The following is a 22528-nucleotide window of genomic DNA, read 5'->3' as shown; positions in this document are numbered from 1 at the left end:
GATTCCCCCGGCAACTTACTTTTGGGTCAGGACCCCCAATTTGAGAAACGCTTGTCTCCCCCCATGAAATCTGTATAGTATAGGGTAAAGGCACACCAGATTTCAGGGGAAAGGGAGGATGGAGGGGAGACCAGCTTTCACAGTTTGTGATGCATTTTTCACAGTCATGAATTTCATAGGGCCCTACTCATGGTGCTCTGGGTGGGAAAGGAGCACAGTAGCATTTCTGACCACAGCTGTGTGATGTTCTGTACCTTGGGGGGAACATCCAGCACCCCCCTGTTCATCCTTATAATATGATTGTGTGCTATCTAATGCAAAGTTTGTCATGTCTTGTGTCATCAGAAGGCTCATGATGCACTGAGATATAGATTCAAGGACTGAAAGGGACCTTGGGAAGTCATTGAGTCCAGTCCCCTGCCCTCATGGCAGGACCAAATACTGTCTAGACCATCCCGGATAGACATTTATCTAACCTGCTCTTAAATATCTCCAGAGATGAAGATTCCACAACCTCTCAAGGCAATTTATTCCAGTGTTTAACCACCCTGACAGTTAGGAACTTTTTCCTAATGTCCAACCTAAACCTCCCTTGCTGCAGTTTAAGCCCATTGCTTCTTGTTCTATCCTTAGAGGCTAAGGTTAACAAGTTTTCTCCCTCCTCCTTATGACACCCTTTTAGATACCTGGAAACTGCAATCATGTCCCCTTTCAGTCTTCTCTTTTCCAAACTAAACAAACCTTCTTTCAGCCTTCCTTCATAGATCATGTTCTCAAGACCTTTAATCATTCTTGTTGCTCTTTTCTGGACCCTCTCCAATTTCTCTACATATTTCTTGAAATGCAGTGCCCAGAATTGGACACAATACTCCAGTTGGGGCCTAACCAGTGCAGAGTAAAGTGGAAGAATGGCTTCTCATGTCTTACTCACAACACATCTATTAATGCATCCCAGAATCATGTTTGCTTTTTTTGCAACAGCATCATACTGTTGACTCATACTTAGCTTGTGGTCAACTATAACCCCCAGATCAGAGGTCAGCAGCCTTTCAGAAGTGATGTGCTGAGTCTTCATCTATTCACTCTAATTTAAGGTTTCGCGTGTTAGTAACACATTTTAACATTTTTAGAAGGTCTCTCTAAAAGTCTATAATATATAACTAAACTATTTTTGTATGCACAGTAAATAAAGTTTTTAAAAAGTTTAAGATGCTTCATTTAAAATTAAATTAAAATGCAGAGCCCCCTAGACCGGTGGCCAGGACCCGGGCAGCGCGAGTGCCACTGAAAATCTGCTTGCGTGCCGCCTTCGGCATGCGTGCCATAGGTTGCCTATCTCTGCCCTAGATCCCTTTCTGCCATTCTCCTTCCTAGAGAGTCTCTTCCCATTCAGTATATGTGAAACTGATTGTTCCTTTCTAAGTGGAGCACTTTGCATTTGTTTTTGTTAAACAATGTTTACCTCAGACCATTTCTCCAATTTGTCCAGATAATTTTGAATTATGACCCTATCCTCCAAATCAGTTGCAATCCCTCCCAGTTTGGTATCATCTTCAAACTTAATAAGTGTACTTTCTATGCCAATATCTAAGGCCTGGTCTATGCTATGCGTTTAAACCGATTTTAGCAGCGTTAAACCGATTTAACGCTGTACCCGTCCACACAACGAGGCCCTTTATATCGATATAAAGGGCTCTTTAAATCGGTTTCTGTACTCCTCCCCAACAAGAGGAGTAGCGCTAAAATCGGTATTACCATATCGGATTAGGGTTAGTGCGGCCACAAGTCGACGGTTTTGGCCTTCAGGCGGTATCCCACAGTGCACCATTGTGACCGCTCTGGACAGCAATCCGAACTCGGATGCAGTGGCTAAGCACAGGAAAAGCCCCGTGAACTTTTGATTTTCATGTCCTATTTGCCCAGCGTGGAGCTCTGATCAGCACGGGTGGCGATGCAGTCTCAAATCCAAAAAGAGCTCCAGCATGGACCATACGGGAGATACTGGATCTGATCGCTGTATGGGGAGACAAATCTGTTCTATCAGAGCTCCATTACAGAAGACGAAATGCCAAAGCATTTGAAAAAAATCTCCAGGCTATGATACAGAGTCCACAGCACAGTGCTGCGTGACAAGCGTAATGGAAAGCCAAAGAATGAAATGGATGCTCATGGAGGGAGGGGTATTGAGGACTCCAGCTATCCCACAGTCCCCAGCAGTCTCCGAAAAGTATTTGCATTCTTGGCTGAGCTCCCAATGCCTGTAGGGTCAAACACATTGTCCGGCGTGGTTCAGGGTATAGCTCGTCAATGTACCTCCTCCCCCCAGTGAAAGAAAAGGGGAAAAAAATTGTTTCTTGACTCTTTTCAATGTCACCCTATGTCTACTGAATGCTGCTGGTAGATGCGATGTTGCAGCAGTGAAGATCAGTATCCGCTCCCCTCCCCACCCCTCCCCGGTGGTAGATGGTACAATACGACTGCTATCCATCCTCATCAGCCTGTGAGTGCTCCTGGCTGGCCTCAGGTGCGGCTGGCCAGGGGCGCCTGGGTAAAAATAGGAATAATTCCCGGTCATTCCCAGTAGATGGTACAGAATGGCTGGTAATCGTCCTCATCAAAGCAACTGTGGGCTGAGCTCTATCAGCCCCCTCCCTTTCATGTGTAAAGAAAAGATTCTGTACTGCCTGGACGATCATAGCAGCGGGATGCTGGGCTCCTCTCCCCCACACCATTTAATGTCCTGCCTGGTCTATCATAGCGGCTGGAGGCTGCCTCCCCCTCATTTCATCTCAGTAACAAGTCAGTGTTTCTTATTCCTGCATTCTTTATTACTTCATCACACAAATGGGGAGGGACACTGCCACAGTAGCCCAGGAAGGTTTGGGGAAGAGGGAAGCAATGGGTGGGGTTGTTGCAGGGACAACCCCTAGAATGGCATGCAGCTCATCATTTCTGCGGGATCTGACACAGAGCGGCTGTGCTCTCTGGTTCTCTGATACACTGGTTCTCTAGTACACTTGCCCCATATTCTAGGCAGGACTGACTCTATTTTTAGATACCATAAAGGAGGGATTGACTCAGGGAGTCATTCCTATTTTTGTCTTTGCACCCCTGGCTGACCTCAGCTAGGGGTACCCATGACAGCAGCAGATGGTACAGAATGACAGATAACCGTCATCTCATCACCAATTTACAATGGTGCAGCAGACGGTACAGAACGACTGATAACCATCTCTGCTGTCATGCAAAGGCAAATGAATGCTGCTATGTAGCGCTGCAGTATCGCCTCTGTCAGCGGCATCCAGTACACATACGGTGATAGTAAAAAAAGCTGAATGGGCTCCATGGTTGCCGTGCTATGGTGTCTGCCAGGGCAATCCAGAGAAAAAGGGCGCAAAATGATTGTCTGCTGTTGCTTTCCCAGAGGAAGGAATGACTGACGACATTTACCTAGAACCACCCGCGACAATGATTTTTGCCCCATCAGGCACTGGGATCTCAACCCAGAATTCCAAGGGGCGGGGGAGACTGCGGGAACTATGAGATAGCTACGGAATAGCTACCCAGAGTGCAACGCTCCAGAAATCGACGCTAACCTTGGACCATGGACGCACACCACCGAATTAATGTGCTTAGTGTGGCCGCGTGCACTCGACTTCGTACAATCTGTTTTACAAAACCAGTTTATGTAAAATCGGAAAAATCCCGTAGTGTAGACATACCCTAAGTCATTGATGAAGATATTGAACAGAGCCAGTCCCAAAACAGACCCCTGCGGAACCCCACTTGTTATACCTTTCCAGCAGGATTGGGAACCAAATAACTACACTCTTAGTATGGTTATCCAGCCAGTTATGCACCCACCTTATAGTAGCCCCATCTAAGTTGTATTTGCCTAGTTTATTGATAAGAATATCATGCGAGACCATACCAAATGCCTTACTAAAGTCTAGGTATACCACATCCACTGCTTCTCCCTTATCCACAAGGCTCATTATCCTGTCAAAGAAAGCTATCAGATTGGTTTGACATGATTTGTTCTTTACAAATCCAGGCTGGCTATTCCCTATCACCTTACCACCTTCCAAGTGTTTGCAGATGATTTCTTTAATTACTTGCTCCGTTATCTTCCCTGGCACAGAAGTTAAACTAACTGGTCTGTAGTTTCCCTGGCTATTTTTATTTCCCTTTTATAGGCACTATATTTGCCCTTTTCCAGTCTTCTGGAATCTCTCCTGTCTCCCATGATTTTCCAAACATAATAGCTAGAGGTTCAGATAGCTTCTCTATTACCTCCTTGAGTATTCTAGGATGCATTTCATCAGGCCCTGGTGACTTGCAGGCATCTAACTTTTCTAAGTGATTTTTAACTAGTTCTTTTTTTGTTTTATCTTCTAAACCTACCCTATTCCCATAAGCATTCACTATGTTAGGCATTCCTTCAGACTTCTTGGTGAAGACCGAAACAAAGAAGTCATTAAGCATCTCTGCCATTTCCAAGTTTCCTGGTACTGTTTCTCCCTCCTCACTGAGCAGTGGGCCTACCCTGTCCTTGGTCTTCCTCTTGCTTCTAATGTATAGGTTGTAATTTCATATATATATTTGAGGCTGAGAATATGTCCTCATGGCTTAAAGCAAGCTCAGGCAAAAACTCTCCAGAAGCAGAAGGGCAGTTCATACCTCATCATGGCATGTAAGGGACAAACCCAGTCCAGCCTCACAGAACAAAAGACACTGGCCTAGGCAACAAAAAAGTTGGACTCTCAAGTGAGTCACCCCCCTTCCTTTGGTCAGTTTGGGACTACTATGAGAATGCTCACCTGACTCTAGGGGGGGACAAAGCCAAGAGGGAAGAAAGGACACGATAAAAGGGAGAGACATTTGTTGTTTTGCTCTTTCTCTCTCTTCCATCTCCATCTACAGACACCACACCAAGTGACTGAAGCGCTGATCAAAGGGGAGAGCCTGGCTGAAGAGCAACCAGCCAGCCTGTGGTGAGAAGCATCTAAGTTTGTAAGGGCACTAATAGTGTTAAGATCAGCTTAGAATGCGTTTTGCTTGTATTTCATTTGACCAAATCCGACTTGTTATGCTTAGACTTATAATCACTTAAAAGCTATCTTTGTAGTTCATCTGTTTGCTTATTCTACCTGAAGCAGTGTGTTTGATTTGAAGCATGTCAGACACCCCTTGGGATAACAAGCCTGGTACGTATATAAATTTCTTTGTTAAATTGACAGACTCATATAAGCTTGCAGTGTTTAGCGGGCATAACTGGACACTGCAAGACTGAGGTTCTTAGGGTTGTGTCTGGGACCAGAGATATTGGCTAGTGTCATTCAATTGCACAATCCAAGGAGCAGCTTTACATGCCAGAGGCTGTGCATGAACAGCCCAGGAGTCGGGGGGTTCTCACAGCAGAGCAGGGTAAGACTGGCTCCCAGAGTCAAGGATTGGAGTGACCCATCAGATCACTGGTCCAGATAACACCAGGGGAATGACACCGACACCCCTTAGACATGGGCTTGAAGTTCAGGCTCTATGCCCAACCCAATTGAGTCGAGTATAGCAGATCACCAGTCCAGATAACACCAGAGGGGAATGTCACAAGCTGTTGATTGGCAATTTCTCCCAACAATTCTTGCTGCTCAGCAGTGAGTGAGAGGCAGCTCGCTGCCACTCCAGCCCCAGCCTCTCCCATGAGGAGCTGTAGGGAATGGAGCAGGATCTTGAGTGGTACTTCTCCCAGAAGGGGGTGCTATAGGGGAGCTAATAGCTATTCTAATCCCAGCCTCTTACAGCAGGGAAGGAACAGTGAGCAATGCTAGTTGTACTCCCAGATGCTCCTGTCTCAGCTCGCCACACTAGGGGTTATCAAAGCTCTCACATACCCTCTCCTTGGATGGATCCTGCAGAGGGTTTAGTTACCCACCTACCTGTCAAGCACGAGCTCCTCCAGTTTATGCAGGTCACAGGCGATATACTCCAGGGCCATGTCAGTGATCCGAGGGCACCATGACAGGTCCAAGCTCCTCAGCTTCCGCAGGTTCTCAGCCACAAGCTCCACCCCATCATCAGTCACCTTGGAACAGCCAGAGAGGCTCAGCACACTCAGGTTGGGCAGGCTGTGCACCATGTTGACCACTCCATGGTTGGTGATCTCCCAGCAGGAGCTGAGGCGCAGGGTGTGGGTGGTGTAGCCCTGCTTGGCAGTGAAGTAGGCCAAGGCTGTGTCTGTCACATGGTAGGCCTGCAGATTGAGCTCAGTCAGGTTGGGCAGCAGCTGGGAGATGGCAGCTATGGCATCGTCAGCCACATTGATGCAGTCGCTGACACTCAGTGAGGTGATGCGAGCGTTCAGGCTTGACCACAGGCCGGCTTCTGTGAAGTCATTACAGCCAGAGAGCTCCAGGCGCACCACGCCCTGCATCTGCTCCAGCATAACCTGCCAAGAGACATGCTGTCAAGCCTTTGGGCCCTGGGAAATCCCTCTGACACACTTCATAGATTCATTGAGTTTAAGGCCAGAGGGATCATTACATCATCTAGCCTGACCTCCCGTACTTCACAGGTTACTACATTCTACCCATGTGTTCAGAACAATACCTGGGGTTAGACTAAAGCTTTTCAGTTCTTAGGAGACTAAACTACTGTATGCCACGGGTGCACCAGTTCTCAAGGCCCCAGTAATGGCAGGGAACTGATTAGGTGTGATATGCCTGGATGATACTAGAAAACAACACATGTCCCATGCTGCAGAGGAAGGTGAAAACCCCCAAGTGAGAAAATTCCTTCCTGACCCCAACCCTGAGAATGTGAGTGAGATACACCAGACAGCCTCCAAGAGAGACAATTTTCTGTACCACCTCAGAGCACCCTTCCAAGCCACATGGCTGTCCCATCTCCGCCTGTGGCCAATCCCTGCTGCTTCAGAGGAAGGAAAAAAACAGACAGACACCCCCCAAAACCCAGAACACACCTGGACAATTGTTCATCAAGCTATAAATCCTTTCTGAGCCCTGCAGGTAACTGGCTGAAGGCCTCAAGTATGAGATTTCTCCAGAGCGGCCTCTGAATCTCAGTTATATGCTGCAATGTGAAGATGTCTCCCTAGTTTCTAGCTAGCTTCTCCTTGATTAGTCTCCAGCCCACCTTCTTCCCTCCCGCCATCCTTCCATCATCAATTCCTGCATCATCTGCTGTTTGGCCATGGAGCCAGGCCTGCCATGTTATGTGTCCTTTTCCATTAAAATGGCTCACATGGTCTCAGACATACAGTGAAACTGAGTGTAAATGAGCCTCACTGAACCAAAGCAAATATTTTCCCCAGGACTCAGGGGGCTACCCTCTCTCAGAGCCTCTGCTCTGCTGGAGACATTAGGCACAGCAGATTCACAATGGACCCTGCCAGCAGTTCTGGGTTCTGACCCCTGTGAAATCCTTGAGACCTAAGCTCCGCTGGAAAGTCCAGGGCATCTGTGTAGTGGGGTTCCAGGATGGGGGTCCAGCCCACCTCATGTGGCAGAGGTCCAGGGTCAGGGCAGCTGGTCCACCCCATGGGATCCGGGACAGCCACCTGGCCCTGCAACCTCTGGAGTCCGGGGCAGCCATGTAGCTAGGGTCCAGAGCAGGCAGCCTGCTGCTGCCCTACCACCCAGCCTCTGTGGCCCAGGTAACAAATTGTGAGCCACATATGCTGCCTACAATGTGTAATAAGTTGAGAACCACTGCCCCACACTAAAGGTCTCTGTTAAGGCAGAGACACTGTCAGGAATGTAGTGCCTTCAAAACAACACGTAAAACACAAATGCTTGATGTACATAGCTGAGCCTCCAACATAACATTAACTCTGCTCCTGGATCCCTGCCCACACTCCACCTAGACATCACAGTCCTCTTCATTCACATTTCCCCTGTGGTCTCTAGCTCACCACCATCCCCATCCAGACACTACATTCTGACCAGCATCATCTCTCTCCAGCCTGCTACAGACCAGATGTGAAGCCTTGTCACATCTTGACCTTACCATGTATCCCAGTGGTCACACCCTGCCCCACCTGGCCCACCATCTCTGCTCTGCAACCAATCCCATGTGTCTGAGGGAGGAGGAAGCCCTTCTTGGGACTTCCAGCAAGATGTCATTTTAATGTCCACCTTCTTCCTGTATCCCCTCCCTTTGGGTTAGTCACCAAGCCACATGATGTAGGCTTAGGGAGCCAGGATGCAGCCAAAGCATCTCCGCTTCCTCTGCCTGGGGCCTGCACACCGCTCTGGCAGCAGCTACCCTGGCACTAGGGGACACTAGCTTACAAATCTTGGGGATTCTTTCCAGCATGGCGATGGCACTCACATTCCAAGTGCTCTGAAACACTCCTGATGGGTGACAGAGATTCCCTGCCCTGTAGCTGATGAAGGCTGGAAGACTGGGAATGGGCTTTACCAGCACACAGCTATGGAGAGCTCTGGTGGAATGGATACACACAGCAGGGTGGACTTCCTGCTTATGGAGCATTGATGAGGAGTCTCCTTGCTGGAAGAGCAGGGGAAATATGGGGCTGAGTTAAAGCTAGCCTTGGAAATGTAACTACACCTTTCCTGTGCGTGTAACAGCAGTGTATAGGAAGATGTTAGTATCCCTTTAAATAGTTGTGAGCCTTCTTGTGGCACTCACTGTGCTCTCCATTTTAGATGCCACCAGAAACCAGCCAGAGCAGCAGGATGGACATAGTTAGGCCTGGCATGCTTGTGTATCTTGTGATTTCTTTATATTATTCTTGTTGTGTAAAGAGCAAAAGACACAACAATCCTGGGGGTATTGAAAAGTTGGTCTAGTAGTGCAGGTATTGGTCCAAGACTCTGGAGACCTGGGTTCTATTCCCAGGTCAGTCCCTAGCCTTTTGGATGAACCCTGGGCAAGTCACTTAACCTTTCTGTGTCTCAGTTTCCCCATGTATAAAATGGGGAGATTAATACTTGCCTCCTTTGTACAATGCGGTGGGATCTGAGGAGGAAAAGTCCTGCAGAAAAGCTAGGTAGCAATATTATTATGGCCAGATTGTTGTAAAGGGCAATGGAGTAAAGGGCCTTTATTCTGCCCTATCAAAGGTTTGTGCCTGGGGACAGATTTCGCTTGGACTACGGCAAGGAAGTGGAGGAGAAGATGGGGAGTCATAGAATTTAAGGCCAGAAGAAACCACCAGACCATCTCGTGACAATCTGACCTCCTGTCTATAAATCCACTGACATCACCTAGCACCTGCACACTAAACCCAACAATTGAACTCAGCCCAAAGGATTACAGCCCATGGGAGACTAAAGGAATATGCGTCACAGGCAGAGAAAAGGAGGGACTGACGTGTACCAATGCCCAAGGCAAATGGAATGGCAGAGAAATGATTAAGTGGGATGCACCCAGATAATCCTAGAAAGTGACCTTCAACCACATGCTGCAAAGGAAGGCAAGCCAGAGGAAGGCACTGCCAGTCTGACCTGTGGGAAAATCCTTCCCAAGCACATACAGGGTGATCAACTAGACCTTGAGCACATGCACAAGAACCAGCCAGCCACACACCTGAGTGAAATAATGCTTGGTGCCATCTCAGAGCCCTGCCACCCAACTCAGTGTCCCATCGCCAGCTGTGGCCATCAATGATTCTTCTGAGGAAGATCAACTCCCCATCTCAGCATACGTTGGAAGGGAACAAAATCCTTCCTTGCCCGTGCAGGTGCCTGGCTAAAACCCTGAAGCATTAGCTTTTAGGAAGATAAGCAAAAAACCAGAAGTGAGTCCCAGAGCTGTTGAGTCCTGCCCCCTGGGGAGAATGAGGGGAACTCAGCATGGGGGCCTTGCTCACCTCCATAATGCAAAAGTGCTGCTGAGTACAGAGACTAATGAGTGATGAGACTGTGCCCTGTCCATAATGATCCACTCAGGCTGACTCAGTTGCTTGGAGAGGAGTGTTATGTAATACCATGCAGGCTTTCTCAGCTTGATCCCAAACCTCAGGTGCTCACTCCTTCAGGTACCAGCAGGGGGCAGTGAATCTAGTACAGTAACTCCTCACTTAATATTGCATCTGACATGCATCTGATGAAGTGGGTATTCACTCATGAAAGCTTATGCTCCAATACGTCTGTTAGTCTAAAAGGTGCCATAGGACTCTTCGTTGCTTTTTACAGATCCAGACTAACATGGCGACTCCTCTGATACTTGTCACTTAACGTTGTGGTTATGTTCTTGAAAAATGCGACTTTAAGTAAAATGATAAGTGAATTCAATTTCCCCATAAGAATGAATGTAAATGGGAAGGGTTAGGTTCCAGAGAATTTTTTTTTTGCCATATAGTACAGTACTATAGTTGGGAGGTGCCCCCGCCTTACCCTACACAGGCACAGCCCACTGGCACTGGAGACAATGAGGCAGGCAAGGAGGCTGAAGGTGCTATAGGCTAGGAAAAGCATGTTGCGTAGCAGCAGTGGTAGCTTCCTCTATTCTGCAAGCACCAAGGATGGGGAGGCTCAACCCTTGGCCCGCACACACCACCCCTTCCCCCAAGTCCCCACCCTTAACACGCATCTTCTCCCTCCCTTACTCTGCACGCCATGTCCTCGCTCCTCCCCCCTCCCTCCCCTGCCTCCTGCCCAAGGCAATCAGCTGGCTTGCAGAGTTCAGGAGGCAGGAGGGAGGGGGGAGGAGTGCAAACACAGCACGCAGGCTCCCCCTCCCTCCCCTGCCTCCTGAACACAGCAAGCCAGCTGATTGTCATGGGCAGGAGGTGGGGGGAGGAGGGGGAAAGCGCTGATCTGTGGGGTCTGCTGGAGGGCAGGAGGCGCTGTGGGGGGGGGCATAGGAGATCTGATGTGGGGGCTGCCAGCTGTGGACAAAGCAGGCAGCCAATTAATGTTATAGCAAAGCATTGCACAACTTTAAATGGAGCATGTTCTGTAATTGAGCAGGGCTGTAAGATCGAAACAACGTTAAGCGAGAGGATGTTAAATGGGGAGTTACTGTATTCCAACTATGAGGGAAGATAGTGAGGTGGAACTATGGGGGTGTCAGAAGGAAGCAATCTGTTTAGCTGACACAGATCTGTTTAACTAGCTCCCAGCCTCCCAGGGAAGGGAGGAATAATGGGAATTTGTAGTCAATATATTTGGATACAAAGCATTCTCTCTGGACTGTGGCTACAGAATTAAAAGAGAGTGTTTTCTCTTGCACTGCACTATGGCAAGTGAGAGTCTGGGCACTTAAGCAGAGGCTCACACCAGCAATTAGAGAGGTGTTAGGCTGATCTTGTGGCTAACGCACTGGCCTAAACCTTAGGTCCGGTGGATTCAATTCCTCGCTCTACCACAACTATCCTATGTGATCTTGGACAATTAACTTAAAATCCCTCTGGGCCTCAGCTGCCCATACATACAATGGACATAACAACACTTCCTTCCTGTCTCTTGCCTGAGACTCTGAGATCTTTGGGGCAGTGACGGTGTGTCTATACAGCACCTACCACAATGGGGCCCTGCTCACAATTGGGACCTGAGGTGCTACTTCTGTAATAACAGTCCAGCTGTGGTGTGATTGACCCAGAAATAGCAGGCATGGCTCACTAGAGAGAGAGATTGGATGGAATTCAGACCCCAAAGAGAGGCAGGATTGTTTCGGGGTCATGAGGAATAATGGGATGGAATTCAGCAATGGCAAATTAAGTGAGTTCTATGGGGCTGTGGAAAAGGCTTCCCAGGAAGTGCTGGGAGTACCATCATTTGAGACATTTCAATCCAGACTGGAGAGAAGGCTAGAAAACATGTGACCAGGAAGAACCCTGCCTTGCTCCCGGGAGCTGGACTGCAGTGAACAGGAGTCTTCCATCAGTCAGCCGCATCTCGGTGGTTCCCGGAAGCCAAACTGGGGGGAGGAGACCTACCTCGAGCCCTGCGTCTGTGATGGTCGATCTCTTAAGGCTCATGGACTTCACCCCTTTCTTGGACAGAGGGTAGTTGTCAATGAACTCACAAATGTCCAGGTCTGAGACTCCCACCAGACAAAAGCTGTCAAAGCCCCGTACAGCAAAGCCCTGGAGGTTAACAAACTCTTTCTCACTGCTGGGCAGGGTGTTGTAGAGCTCTTTGGTGTGCAGCACTGGTGTCAGGCCTACCCAGAACTTGGACTGGTACAGGACCCGCCTCCACACCTTACACACCTGTGCCAGGACACATTTCTCACAGGCTGAAAAGTACCAGAACAAGCGGTTGAGGATCTTCTCATCCACAGCAAGCTGCCTTTCCATGGGGGAGCCAGGGTGCCTCTCTGGAGAGGGGTGCTCATTTGTCGGGGAGGCGTCACTCAAGTTCAGTCCCACCATGGAGGTGCTGGAAGGGGACGGCACCCCTGCCAGAGTTGCTAAGGACAGTGGTGATGCCAGACTGGGTATGGGAAGGTCACTGTGATTGGATAAGGCTGGGCTGATGATAGCAGGCACAGAAGAAGGCTGGCACAGCCGGTTTTTCACTGCTGGTGTCCCTTTGGTGATGCTGGCAGAACCAAGTCCATTGGGCTGGTTGGGGATCTTCACCAATCCATTCCGGGGTAAACATGGGGGCTTGGTGTCACCAGTACTCTGGTTCGACATCTTCTACTGTCACTCTGGAACACAATGAGGAGAGGTTAGAGGGCAGTTCTCCCTCCCGGGTGCCTGTCTGGAGACCTGTTGGGAAAGGAAGGAGCCTGAGATGTACATGGAGACCCAGGGCAAAGCTGAAATGCGAGGCCAACTGAATCTAGAGGTGCTCTAAAAATCTCATCTTGTCCTGCCCCTTCTCTGTGTATGTTACATCTCTAGAGACTTCCACTGACTATGGCCTTGAATGCTCCACCTGGTCTGCACATTGTGGGGCTCTGGCCCAGGGGGCAATGTTGTTCAGTGGACCTGCCCCTCAAGGGCAGTTGGGATATTAATGCTCTAGGACTGCAATTACCTGGCTGAAGTTCATAGTTAAAAAAAAGGCCTGAACATGCAACTGATGCCCAAGGGGGAATGGTTTTATAGGTAAAGGCTATGGCTGAGAGTCTGGAATTCTGAAAACTCATTGCAGGAGGCCCATCCATCAAGAAGGAACATTTTCTTTCCATCTCTTCCCAGCTGAATCACTCACTTGACCATCAGCCCTACAATGTGAGTCACAACTCTTCAACAAAAGGAATTGGGATTCCATGACTGTAACTGCACAGTGTAGGGATACTCTGGGAGGAAACCTGATGCCTTGTTCTATTTCCACAGATAAGGGGAGCTGAATGGGAATGGGACAATCCGTCTTGCAGTTTTACTTTCAAACTGCAGCAATCCTGGGTCTCCAGACAAGCCAATCTTTTCCTGTGTCAAATGTTATCCCAGCATGTGCCACTAGAGGCCACCATTCTCCTCCCTATATAAGCAGACCCAGTGCAATTCAAAAGGCAAGGATGAGACAATAGCATGACTCTCTAAATCTGATGTGTTTGTAGTGGAAGGGGTTAGGGCAGGGGGGTGTGGAGCTCTGAAAGGCCTCTCTCTCTCTCTCTTTCTCTCTCTCTCTCTCCCCTTCTCACTGTCATATCTGGGACCTGCATACTGAAAACTCAGGAGCAGACCGTTTTTTTGCTGGCAAAAGCCATGATGTTCAAAAGAATGCTTGCCACGCCATCCTCAACTCACCTTGATGAGACCACAGGGCTCTTTGGCCCTGCACCAGCACCACCACGGCACAATGGGGTGTAATGCTGGCGGGGGACACTTCTCCCTTTGCCACCCTCATGCAATCTCACTGGCTCAATAGGATCCCTCAAGGGGGGAGCTCAGGGCAGAATCTGGACTAAAATCAAACAGTCTTTCCTTCCTTTTTACAATCAGTGGAAGGCAGCACTTAAACATGACCTTTTATCTCCTTGGGTTGGAAAACAGCACCCCGTCTCTTTGTTATATGTTTGTACAGTGCCTTGCATACCAGTGCTAAGGATACCGTAATCCACACAATAAATAATAATGTTCTGAAGGCTTCATTCCTGGTGCAAAATAAACCTGTAGAGGAATAGGGATAAGGTTAGCACAGTTTGATGCTGAGGAGGGTGTGGGGTGGGCTGTTTAACTGGGGTCTGATCCTGCTCCAACTGGAGACATTGGCAAAACTTCCATTGGGCCTGATTCATCTATACCAGTGCACGCTAGGTGTAAAACACTAGAGATGAAATCCTGATCCCACTGATGTCAATAGGAGCTATGCCATTGACATAATGGTCTGGGACTTCACCCTCTATCCTGAATTATTATTTAACCCAAGGCTCTTTATACCACTCTGGACATTGACCTTAACATGGGTGTGAATGGAACTGACCCCACTTTGCCCCTCTAGAGCAGTGTCAAGGGGCTTTAGTGTAGATGAGACACTGGCCCTACCCTTCCAATTTAGTAGCATTTTACACCTATCTTACAATGATATAAATGCCGGCCCCAAGTGTGGGGCGATGGAGAACTGGGACCATTGACATAAGAATGTTCATAGTTGTATTACAATGAAAATATATGTGGGCTATGAACCATCATGATTCAGGGCACTAGCTGAGTGCCAGCCATGTTAATGCATAGCTGTCCATCAGGAGCTTTCTTGCACCTTTCTGGGGGCAGCTAGTATTGGCCACTATCAAAGAAAGTGGATATTTGGTTTGATCTGTTATGACAAACCCTTTGTTCACTGGGCGCAGGATGGGGGGCTGGATGCTGATCCCATCCTTCTTCGTTGTAGGAATGTGTGTGTTGCAGGAGAACAGGAGCAAGAACTTGGGGCAGTATAGTGCTGCTCTCAGAGCTGGATTCTCAAATGGGGCAGCTCAGTAAGGTGAAGGGCAGGGTCAACACCTGACTCCCTGTCTGAACCAGCCAGTGGGTAGCAGCTGGTGAGGGAGGACTGCAAACTGTACCTTGTTAAGAGGTATGAGAGTGACTGTTGCTGCATGTGCTCCTAGCACCTGGAGGCATCACGCCTGCCCATTGCTGTGAGTGGCTAAAAGCAGCAGGGGAGCCCAGAGTTCGCTGCCTGTAAGGTTTGCAGAGTGTTATTCTGCATGTCAATCATCCTGTGTGCATTACAAATGAATAAACAGGTATTTTGTTTAAAAATCACTGTAACGGGGATTGCGTGGCTAAGGCACCAGACAGTGCTTGTGGGGGGAGGGGTAAGGACAATATGGCAACTACAGTTTGTTACCAAAAATTGTTGCTTGTTTCCAGGCAAAATCTTACATGAATTTGTTCCCAGTGCATTAACATGGCCAGGAGGGAATTTCCTTCCTGACCCCAGGCTGTTGGCTGGTGCACTGAATCATGATGGTTCATAGCCCATACACATTTTCATTGCGGCTAATACAACTATGAACATTCCTATGTCAATAGCCATTGCCATGCACCTGGGGCAGGCGTTGATATCATTGTAAGATAGGCAGGGCCAGCTCCAGGTACCAGCCCAGCAAGCAGGTGCTTGGGGCGGCCAACGGAGCAGGGCGGCATGTCCAGCTCTTCGGCGGCAGGTCCCTCACTCCCTCTTGGAGTGAGGGACCAGCCGCTGAATTGCTGCCGAAGACTGAAGCGGCGGCGGAAAAGCTGCAGATCGCGATCGTGGCCTTTTTTTTTTTTTCCTTTTTGCTGCTTGGGGCAGCAAAAATCCTGGAGCCGGCCCTGAAGATAGGTGTAAAATGCTATGAAATTAGAAGAGTATGGCCCGCTTCTCATCTACACTAAAGCCTTGTCTACACTGCAGAGTAGACAAAAAGTTATGCTGCTTTAATTAAACCACTGCTGCCTACCCACACTATGCTTCTTGTGTCAGCAGAGCACATCCGCACTAGCAGCTCTTGTAGCAACACAGAGAGCAGTGCACTGTGGGTAGGTAGCTATCCCACTGTGCAACTGGTCACAGGGTGGTTTGGAAAGGGTTTGCCATGGGGCAGTACAGTGTAACATGATGCAGATTTCTCAAACCCATCATTCCATGGGCTGTCTACTAAATTATCAGCCACTTTTCAACTAAAGTGTGTGTGGGGAGGGAGAGGGAGGGTGTGACAGGAAGTGTCAGGGAGAAGAGACAGAAACAGAATGTGTGTTGGGGAAGAATGTGTGTTGGGGAAGTCTGTATGTTGGGGAGAGCGTGTTGGCATGCTGTCTCTTAAAGTTCAGATAGAAGCCTGAGCAACCAACTCTGGGGGAGGGGACACCCCCCGCACATCAGCCCCTGGCTCTGCACAGCACAGCAGTTTCTCCCCCTTCCTTCCTTCCTCCCCCCCCCCGCCCCCCTGCAGCAGCAGCCCACTCTGCCTGCATATGGTTCTGTGACAGGGGTGGCAGGTTTGTAGAAATTTTGGTGGTGCCCAGAACCTGCCCCCACCTGCCCAAGGCTCTGGGAGGGAGTTTGGGTGGGGGAGGAGGTCTGGGGTGTAGGCCCTAGGCTGAGGTAGGGGATTGGGGTGCAGGCTCTGGGAGGAAGTCTGGGGATGGGATGGGGTGCAGAGGTGTGGGGTGTGGCTGCAGATGAGGGGTTTGGGGTGTGGAAGGGGCTCAGCACTCGGGCAGGGGGTGGGGGTGCAGGAGGATGAGGGCTCTGGCTGGGACTGGGGATCAGGTGTTTGGGGTGCTGGAGGGACTCAGGGCTCGGGCAGAGGGTTGAGGGTGTGGTGGGGGGTGAAAGCTCTGGCTGGGGTGTGGGCTCTGGGGTGGGGCAGGGCTGGGGATGAGTTTGGGGTGCAGGCAGGTTGCTCTGGGACAGGGGCTAGAGAGGAGGACTCCCCCCAGCCCTTTCCCTGCCGGCAGCAGTGATCTCTGGGGGAGGAGCGCCCCCCGTTCCTGCCCCCCCAGCAGCACACGGTCACTGGATGTGCTCCTAGGGCCCCTCTCAGGTCCAGGAATGTCCCTTGCCTCCCCCATGGTCGGTGCTGGGGGGTGCTGCGTACGCCTCCTCCCCTGCTATTGCCTTTGACTGTAGATTCACTGGGGGGTGAGGGGGGGGGCTGCCTCCTTGCCCAGCATGGGGCAGGAGCAGTGACTGCGGGTGGGGGATGGATGACACCTGTGCTGCTGAAAGGTCCTGCTGGAAAAGGGAAGGGTCTGAGGGGGAAGGGCAGGCTCAGTCAGTCTGCCATAGCAGTGGCGTTGGGGGGCACTAGGACCCTGAGGCAGCAGTTGCTGCAGGGAAGAGACAGTGTCAAATTTCAGAGTAGCAGCCATGCTCCAGAGCCCCGGGAAGGCAAGAGGGGGACAGAGGAGGCGGGGTGCCGTGGACGACACCTGGCCCTAGATGTTGGTGGAGCTGGGCCCCTGGGCTCTAAATATTGCTGGTGCCCGAGCACCACGTGGGTATGGAACTCGCTGCCCATGTTCTGTGATTCCCTCCGAGTTCTCCCACAGCCTCTTCAGCTGCTGGGAGCGGCATCCTCAGCAGCTCTGGGAGCCCTCCGTGCTGAGGAATGTCAAAAATTCCCAGAGTTTTAACAGAGGGACATGTGACAATTCCCCCCCACCCCCACCCCGGTGCCACCTGGAACTGGGGTACTGCTGAGCCCTCTGATCCAGCAGCCTGGGCTCCCTCTCCCACTGTGCTGCTATGAGAAGCTGTAGACACATTCCTAGTCTCTTACACTTTCACCAGCATACACATAGGTAGGGACACACCCAGCTGCAGTTACATGCAGGCTCTCTGACCAGCCACTGCAAGTGAACCAGCAATAGAGAAGTTACAGCCAAAATAACCTCCAGCTTTCCAGTCTCGGACCCCGGAGCTAGGGCCGGCTTTAGATTGATTCCACCCGATTCTCCGGAATCAGGGCCCACGCCTTAGGTGCCTTTTTAATTTTAAAAAAATGTTTACATACCCAGCGGCGGTCCGAGTCTTCGGTGGCACTTCGTCAGTGGGGGGTCCTTCACTCTCTCCAGGTCTTCTGCGGCGGGGGGTCCTTCAGTGCTGCAGAAGACCTGGAGCAAGTGAAGGATCCCCCCGCCGCCAAAGTGCCGCCGAAGACCCGGACTGCCACCGGGTATTCGAATTGGACCCCGCAGTTCTTAAAGCTGGCCCTGTCTCGAGTGATACCATCTTGCCCTGGTCCAAACCCCAACCAGTATGAATTTATTATCCAGTTCTCCTCTCTCTCAATGTGGAGAGGAATATGCAACAGCCCCTCTGAGGTAAGATTCTCACAGACTTCACTCCAAGCTCACTGCTTCAGATAAAAGCAAAAACAAGTTTATTAACTATGAAAGATAGATTTTAAGTGATTATAAGTGATAGCAAAGAGATCAAAGCAGATTACCTAGCAAATAAACAAAAATGCAATTTAAGCTTAATATATTAGATAGATTGGATTTAAATTAACAATCTCTCACGCTAACTGATTATACAAATGGGCTGCAGATTCTTAAACTCAAGCTACACTTGCCATAACCATATTATAATAATATTACTATGACGAATATGGGGTGCAGTGTCACAGGGCGCATGCCTGCAGAGCAGCTGAGTTGAAAACAGTGAGCAGAGGGGGCACGATGGGCATCGTGGGATACTGGGGGAGGCCAGTTATGTTGACATAAGGAACAGCAGTATCTACATTGGCTCTTTGTTGACAAACTTTTGCACAAAAAGCTCTATGCTTCTCGTCCAGGTGGGTTCATTTTGTCGCCAAAACTAAAGAGTTTTTTTCACCAAAACTGGCATTGTACACCTCCACTGTTTTGCCACCAAAAGCTGCCTTTTGCCAACAAAACTCTGCAGTGTAGACAAGGCCTTAGGCCCCTTGACACAATTCTGGAGGGGCAAAGTGGGCTCAATTCCATTCACACCCACGTTAAGGTCACTGTCCAGAGTGGTACAAAGGGCCTTGGTTCAGATGACAATTCAGGACAGAGGGTGAAATTCTGGCCCCATTAAGCCAAAGACAAAGCTCCTATTGTGTTCAATACAGCCAGGATTTCGCCCCTAATATTTTACAATAGATGGATCAGGCCAATGGGAATTTTGCTACTGACTTAAATGAGAGCAGGATCAGGCCCTATATGGATAAACAAGTTCAGTAGCTTACCCCACCTGCTGTGTTCATGCCCCTTTTTAATTCATTTAGCTCCAGATGGATTTTGTAGTAAACAAGGTTCAAAGAGGATGGAGCAAGGCTGTTCTCAGTGGTGGCAGACGACAGAACAAGGAGCAATGGTCTCAAGTGCAGTGTGGGAGGTCTAGGTTGGATATTAGGAAACACTATTTCACTAGGAGGGTGGTGAAGCACTGGAATGGGTTACCTAGGGAGGTGGTGGAATCTCCATCCTTAGAGGTTTTTAAGGCCTGGCTTGACAAAGCCCTGGCTGGGATGATTTAGTTGGGGTTGGTTCTCCTTTGAGCAGGGGGTTGGACTAGATGACTTCCTGAGGTCTCTTCCAACCCTAATCTTCTATGATTCTAAGGTTACTAGCATAAACGAACACAGAAGCAGGGCAGTTGACACCACTGTGAGATGAGCACATCTAGAATTTGTGATCCCAGACTATTTTAGGCTCATCCATTCAGGGAGCAGGACCATTCAGTGGGAGCTCCAGCTCCACCCAGCTTGGAATTGCAGACATGCACTGAAGCACTCACCAATGAACGATGGACCAAGAGTTGGCAACAGGTATTAGTGAGCAGTGCTAGACAATGGTTAGACTAAAGACAATCGGGATCTGCTAATGGACACTTTGTGGAATAAATCAGAGGTTCTCAACATGTTCCTGTGTGACCCCCATCTTAATAGTGAGATTGGCCAGGGTAACCTGCTCCCCGCATTGGGCATGGCCCCATCTCTCTTCCCATTCACAGGATGTGCCTCCCTCCAGCTTTTCATCCCTTGGCTTCACCTCCTGTTCCATTATGATTAGTAGGGCTGTATTTGTTAGGCAGCATGATCCAGGTGATGGAGGAGGCATCTGGAAGCCAAGAGCTGCCTAGGCCTAATCTGGCCTGTGGTGTTCAGTCATCACCAGCTTCAACTAGCTCTTCCCAGAGCCTCTTAAAGGCACAGTGCTCCACATGGCGTTCCATACAGTGTTGAGTAAGTCATTCCTCCCTGTGGCTCATAAGAACGGCCATACTGGGTCAGACCAAAGGTCCATCTAGCTCAGTATCCTGTCTTCCAACAGTGGCCGATGCCAGGTGCCCCAGAAGGAACAGAACAGGCAACCATCAAGTGATCCATCCCCTGTTGCCCATTCCCAGCTTCTGGCAAACAGAGGCTAGGGACACCATCCCTACCCATCCTGGCTAATAGCCATTGATGGATCTATTCTCCACGAACTTATCTAGTTCTTTTCTGAACCTCATTATAGTCTTGGCCTTCACAACATCCTCTGTCAAGGAGTTCCACAGGTTGACCATGTGTTGTATGAAAAAATACTTCCTTTTGTTTGTTTTAAGCCTGCTGCCTATTAATTTCATTTGGACCCCTAGTTCCTGTGTTATAAGAAGGAGTAAATAACACTTCCTTATTTACTTTCTCTACACCAGTCATGATTTTATAGACCTCTATCATATCCCCCCTTAGTCGTCTCTTTTCCAAGCTGAAAAGTCCCAGTCTTATTAATTGTTCCTCATATGGAACCCGTTCCATATCCCTAATAATTTTTGTTGCCCTTTTCTGAACCTTTTCCAATTCCAATATATCTTTTTTGAGATGGAGCGACCACATCTGCATGCAGTATTCCAGATGTAGGCGTACCATGGATTTATATAGAGGCAATATGATATTTTATGTCTTATTATCTATACCTTTCCTAATGATTCCTGAAGGGAAGAGGCTGAGGAGAAACTGTAGGGTAGGACTTGCCCCAGACTATGGAGTTCTTAGGTCAGCCCCCAGCTGCCCCCATCCTTGTGTATGGACCTGTCTCCTGCTGCAGAAACCACCCCTCTGCCGGCACTGGTATTTGGGCTTGCTAACTTAGTGAGGATGGCTTTAAACTAGGTTCGCTGGGGGATGGAGATCTAAGCCTTGAGGTAAGTGGGGAAGTGAGGAGAAAACACAAGGAGGACGATGCAACAGGGGAGGCCTCCTGATTCATACTGAGAAAATAGGGCAATTGGCTAGTTATCTTAGGTGCCTGTACATGAACACAAGAAGCCTGGGAAACAAGCAGGAAGAACTGGGAGTCTTGGCACAGTCAAGGAACTATGATGTAACTGGAATAACAGAGACTTGGTGGGGTAACTCACATGACTGGAGCATTGTCATGGATGGGAATAAACTGTTCAGGAAGGACAGGCAGGGGAGAAAAGGTGGATGAGCTGCAATGTATGTAAGAGAGCAGTATGATTGCTCAGAGTTCCAGTATGAAACTGGAGAAGTGCCTTAGGTGCCTGCAGGGCAGGCTCTAACATTTTTGCCGCCCCAAGCAAAAAAAAAGAGCGCTGGCCCATGCCCATGAGCGCCGCGCCACCCCCGTGAGCACCGCATCGCTGAACCCCTCCCCAGGCATCACGTCGCCCAAGTCCCCCGCTGAGCACCATGCCACCTAAGCCCCCCACCCCTCCTGAGCGCCGTGCCACTCAAGTCCCTGCCCCCCAAGCATCACGCTGCCAAAGTCCCTGCCCCCCCGAGCATCACGCTGCCCAAGACCCTACCCCCCTGAGCATTGCACCACCCAAGTCCCACCCCCCCCGAGCGTTGCGTCACGCCGTCCAAGTCCCCGCCCCCCCGAGCATTGTCGTGCTGCCCAAGTCCCCGCCCCCCCGAGCATCGCATCATGCCGCCCAAGTCCCCGTCCCCTCGAGTGTCGCATCGCACCACCCAAGTCCCCGCCCCCTGAGCGCCGTGCCACTGAAGCCCGTCCCCCGCCGAGTGCTGCGCCGCCCAAGTCCCCGCCCCCCCAGTGCCGCACCACACCGTCCAAGCCCCACTCCTCCCCCCCAGCACCGCCCTGTCCCAAGGTGCCGCCCCAAGCACGTGCTTGGTAGGCTGGTGTCTGGAGCTGGCCCTGGATGCCTGTTGAGTGCCTTTGGATTAAGTTTAGAAGCGAGAGCAACAAGGGTGATGTCATGGTGGGCCTCTGCTATAGACCACTAGACCAGGAGGATGAGGTAAATGAGGCTTTCTTCAGACAGCTAACAGAAATTTCCAGATCACAGGCCCTGGTTCTCATTCGGGACTTCAATCACCCTGACATCTGCTGGGAGAGCAATAAAGCAGTGCACAGACAATCCAGGAAGTTTTTGGAGGCTGTTGGGGACAACTTCCTGATGCAAGTGCTGGAGGAACCAACTAGGGGCCTCTTGACCTGCTGCTCACAAACAGGGGAGAATTGGTAGGAAAAGTAGAAGTGGGTGGCAACCTGGGCGGCAGTGACAATTAGATGGTCAAGTTCAGGATCCTGACGAAAGAAAGGAAAGCAGCAGAATACAGACCCTGGATTTCAGAAAAGCAGACTCTGACTCCCTCAGGGAACTGATGGGCAGGATCTCCTGGGAGGCCAATATGAGGGGGAAAGGAATCCAGGAGA

At 49.8% G+C, this 22528-nt stretch overlaps 1 protein-coding gene across 2 annotated transcripts in view; it reads right to left on the bottom strand.

The window, feature by feature from the left end:
• The window catches only part of FBXL16 (F-box and leucine rich repeat protein 16), an 85319-nt gene that overhangs the window by 14302 nt on the left and 48489 nt on the right, over window positions 1–22528 (bottom strand). The window contains exons 2-3 of one of the 2 annotated variants that reach the window (XM_050968305.1): window positions 11924–12703; window positions 5937–6445 (exon numbers count right to left, since the gene is read on the bottom strand). In XM_050968305.1, the coding sequence (XP_050824262.1) occupies window positions 5937–6445; window positions 11924–12628 (1214 nt within the window). In that variant the 5' untranslated portion in view covers window positions 12629–12703. The remainder of the gene's footprint in view (window positions 1–5936; window positions 6446–11923; window positions 12704–22528) is intronic. The other variant, XM_050968303.1, reaches the window with a different exon arrangement.

Source organism: Gopherus flavomarginatus, chromosome 9, assembly GCF_025201925.1.
Source record: "Gopherus flavomarginatus isolate rGopFla2 chromosome 9, rGopFla2.mat.asm, whole genome shotgun sequence".
NCBI classification, from domain to species: Eukaryota; Metazoa; Chordata; order Testudines; family Testudinidae; genus Gopherus; species Gopherus flavomarginatus.
This window is presented reverse-complemented; position numbering and strand designations above follow the sequence as displayed.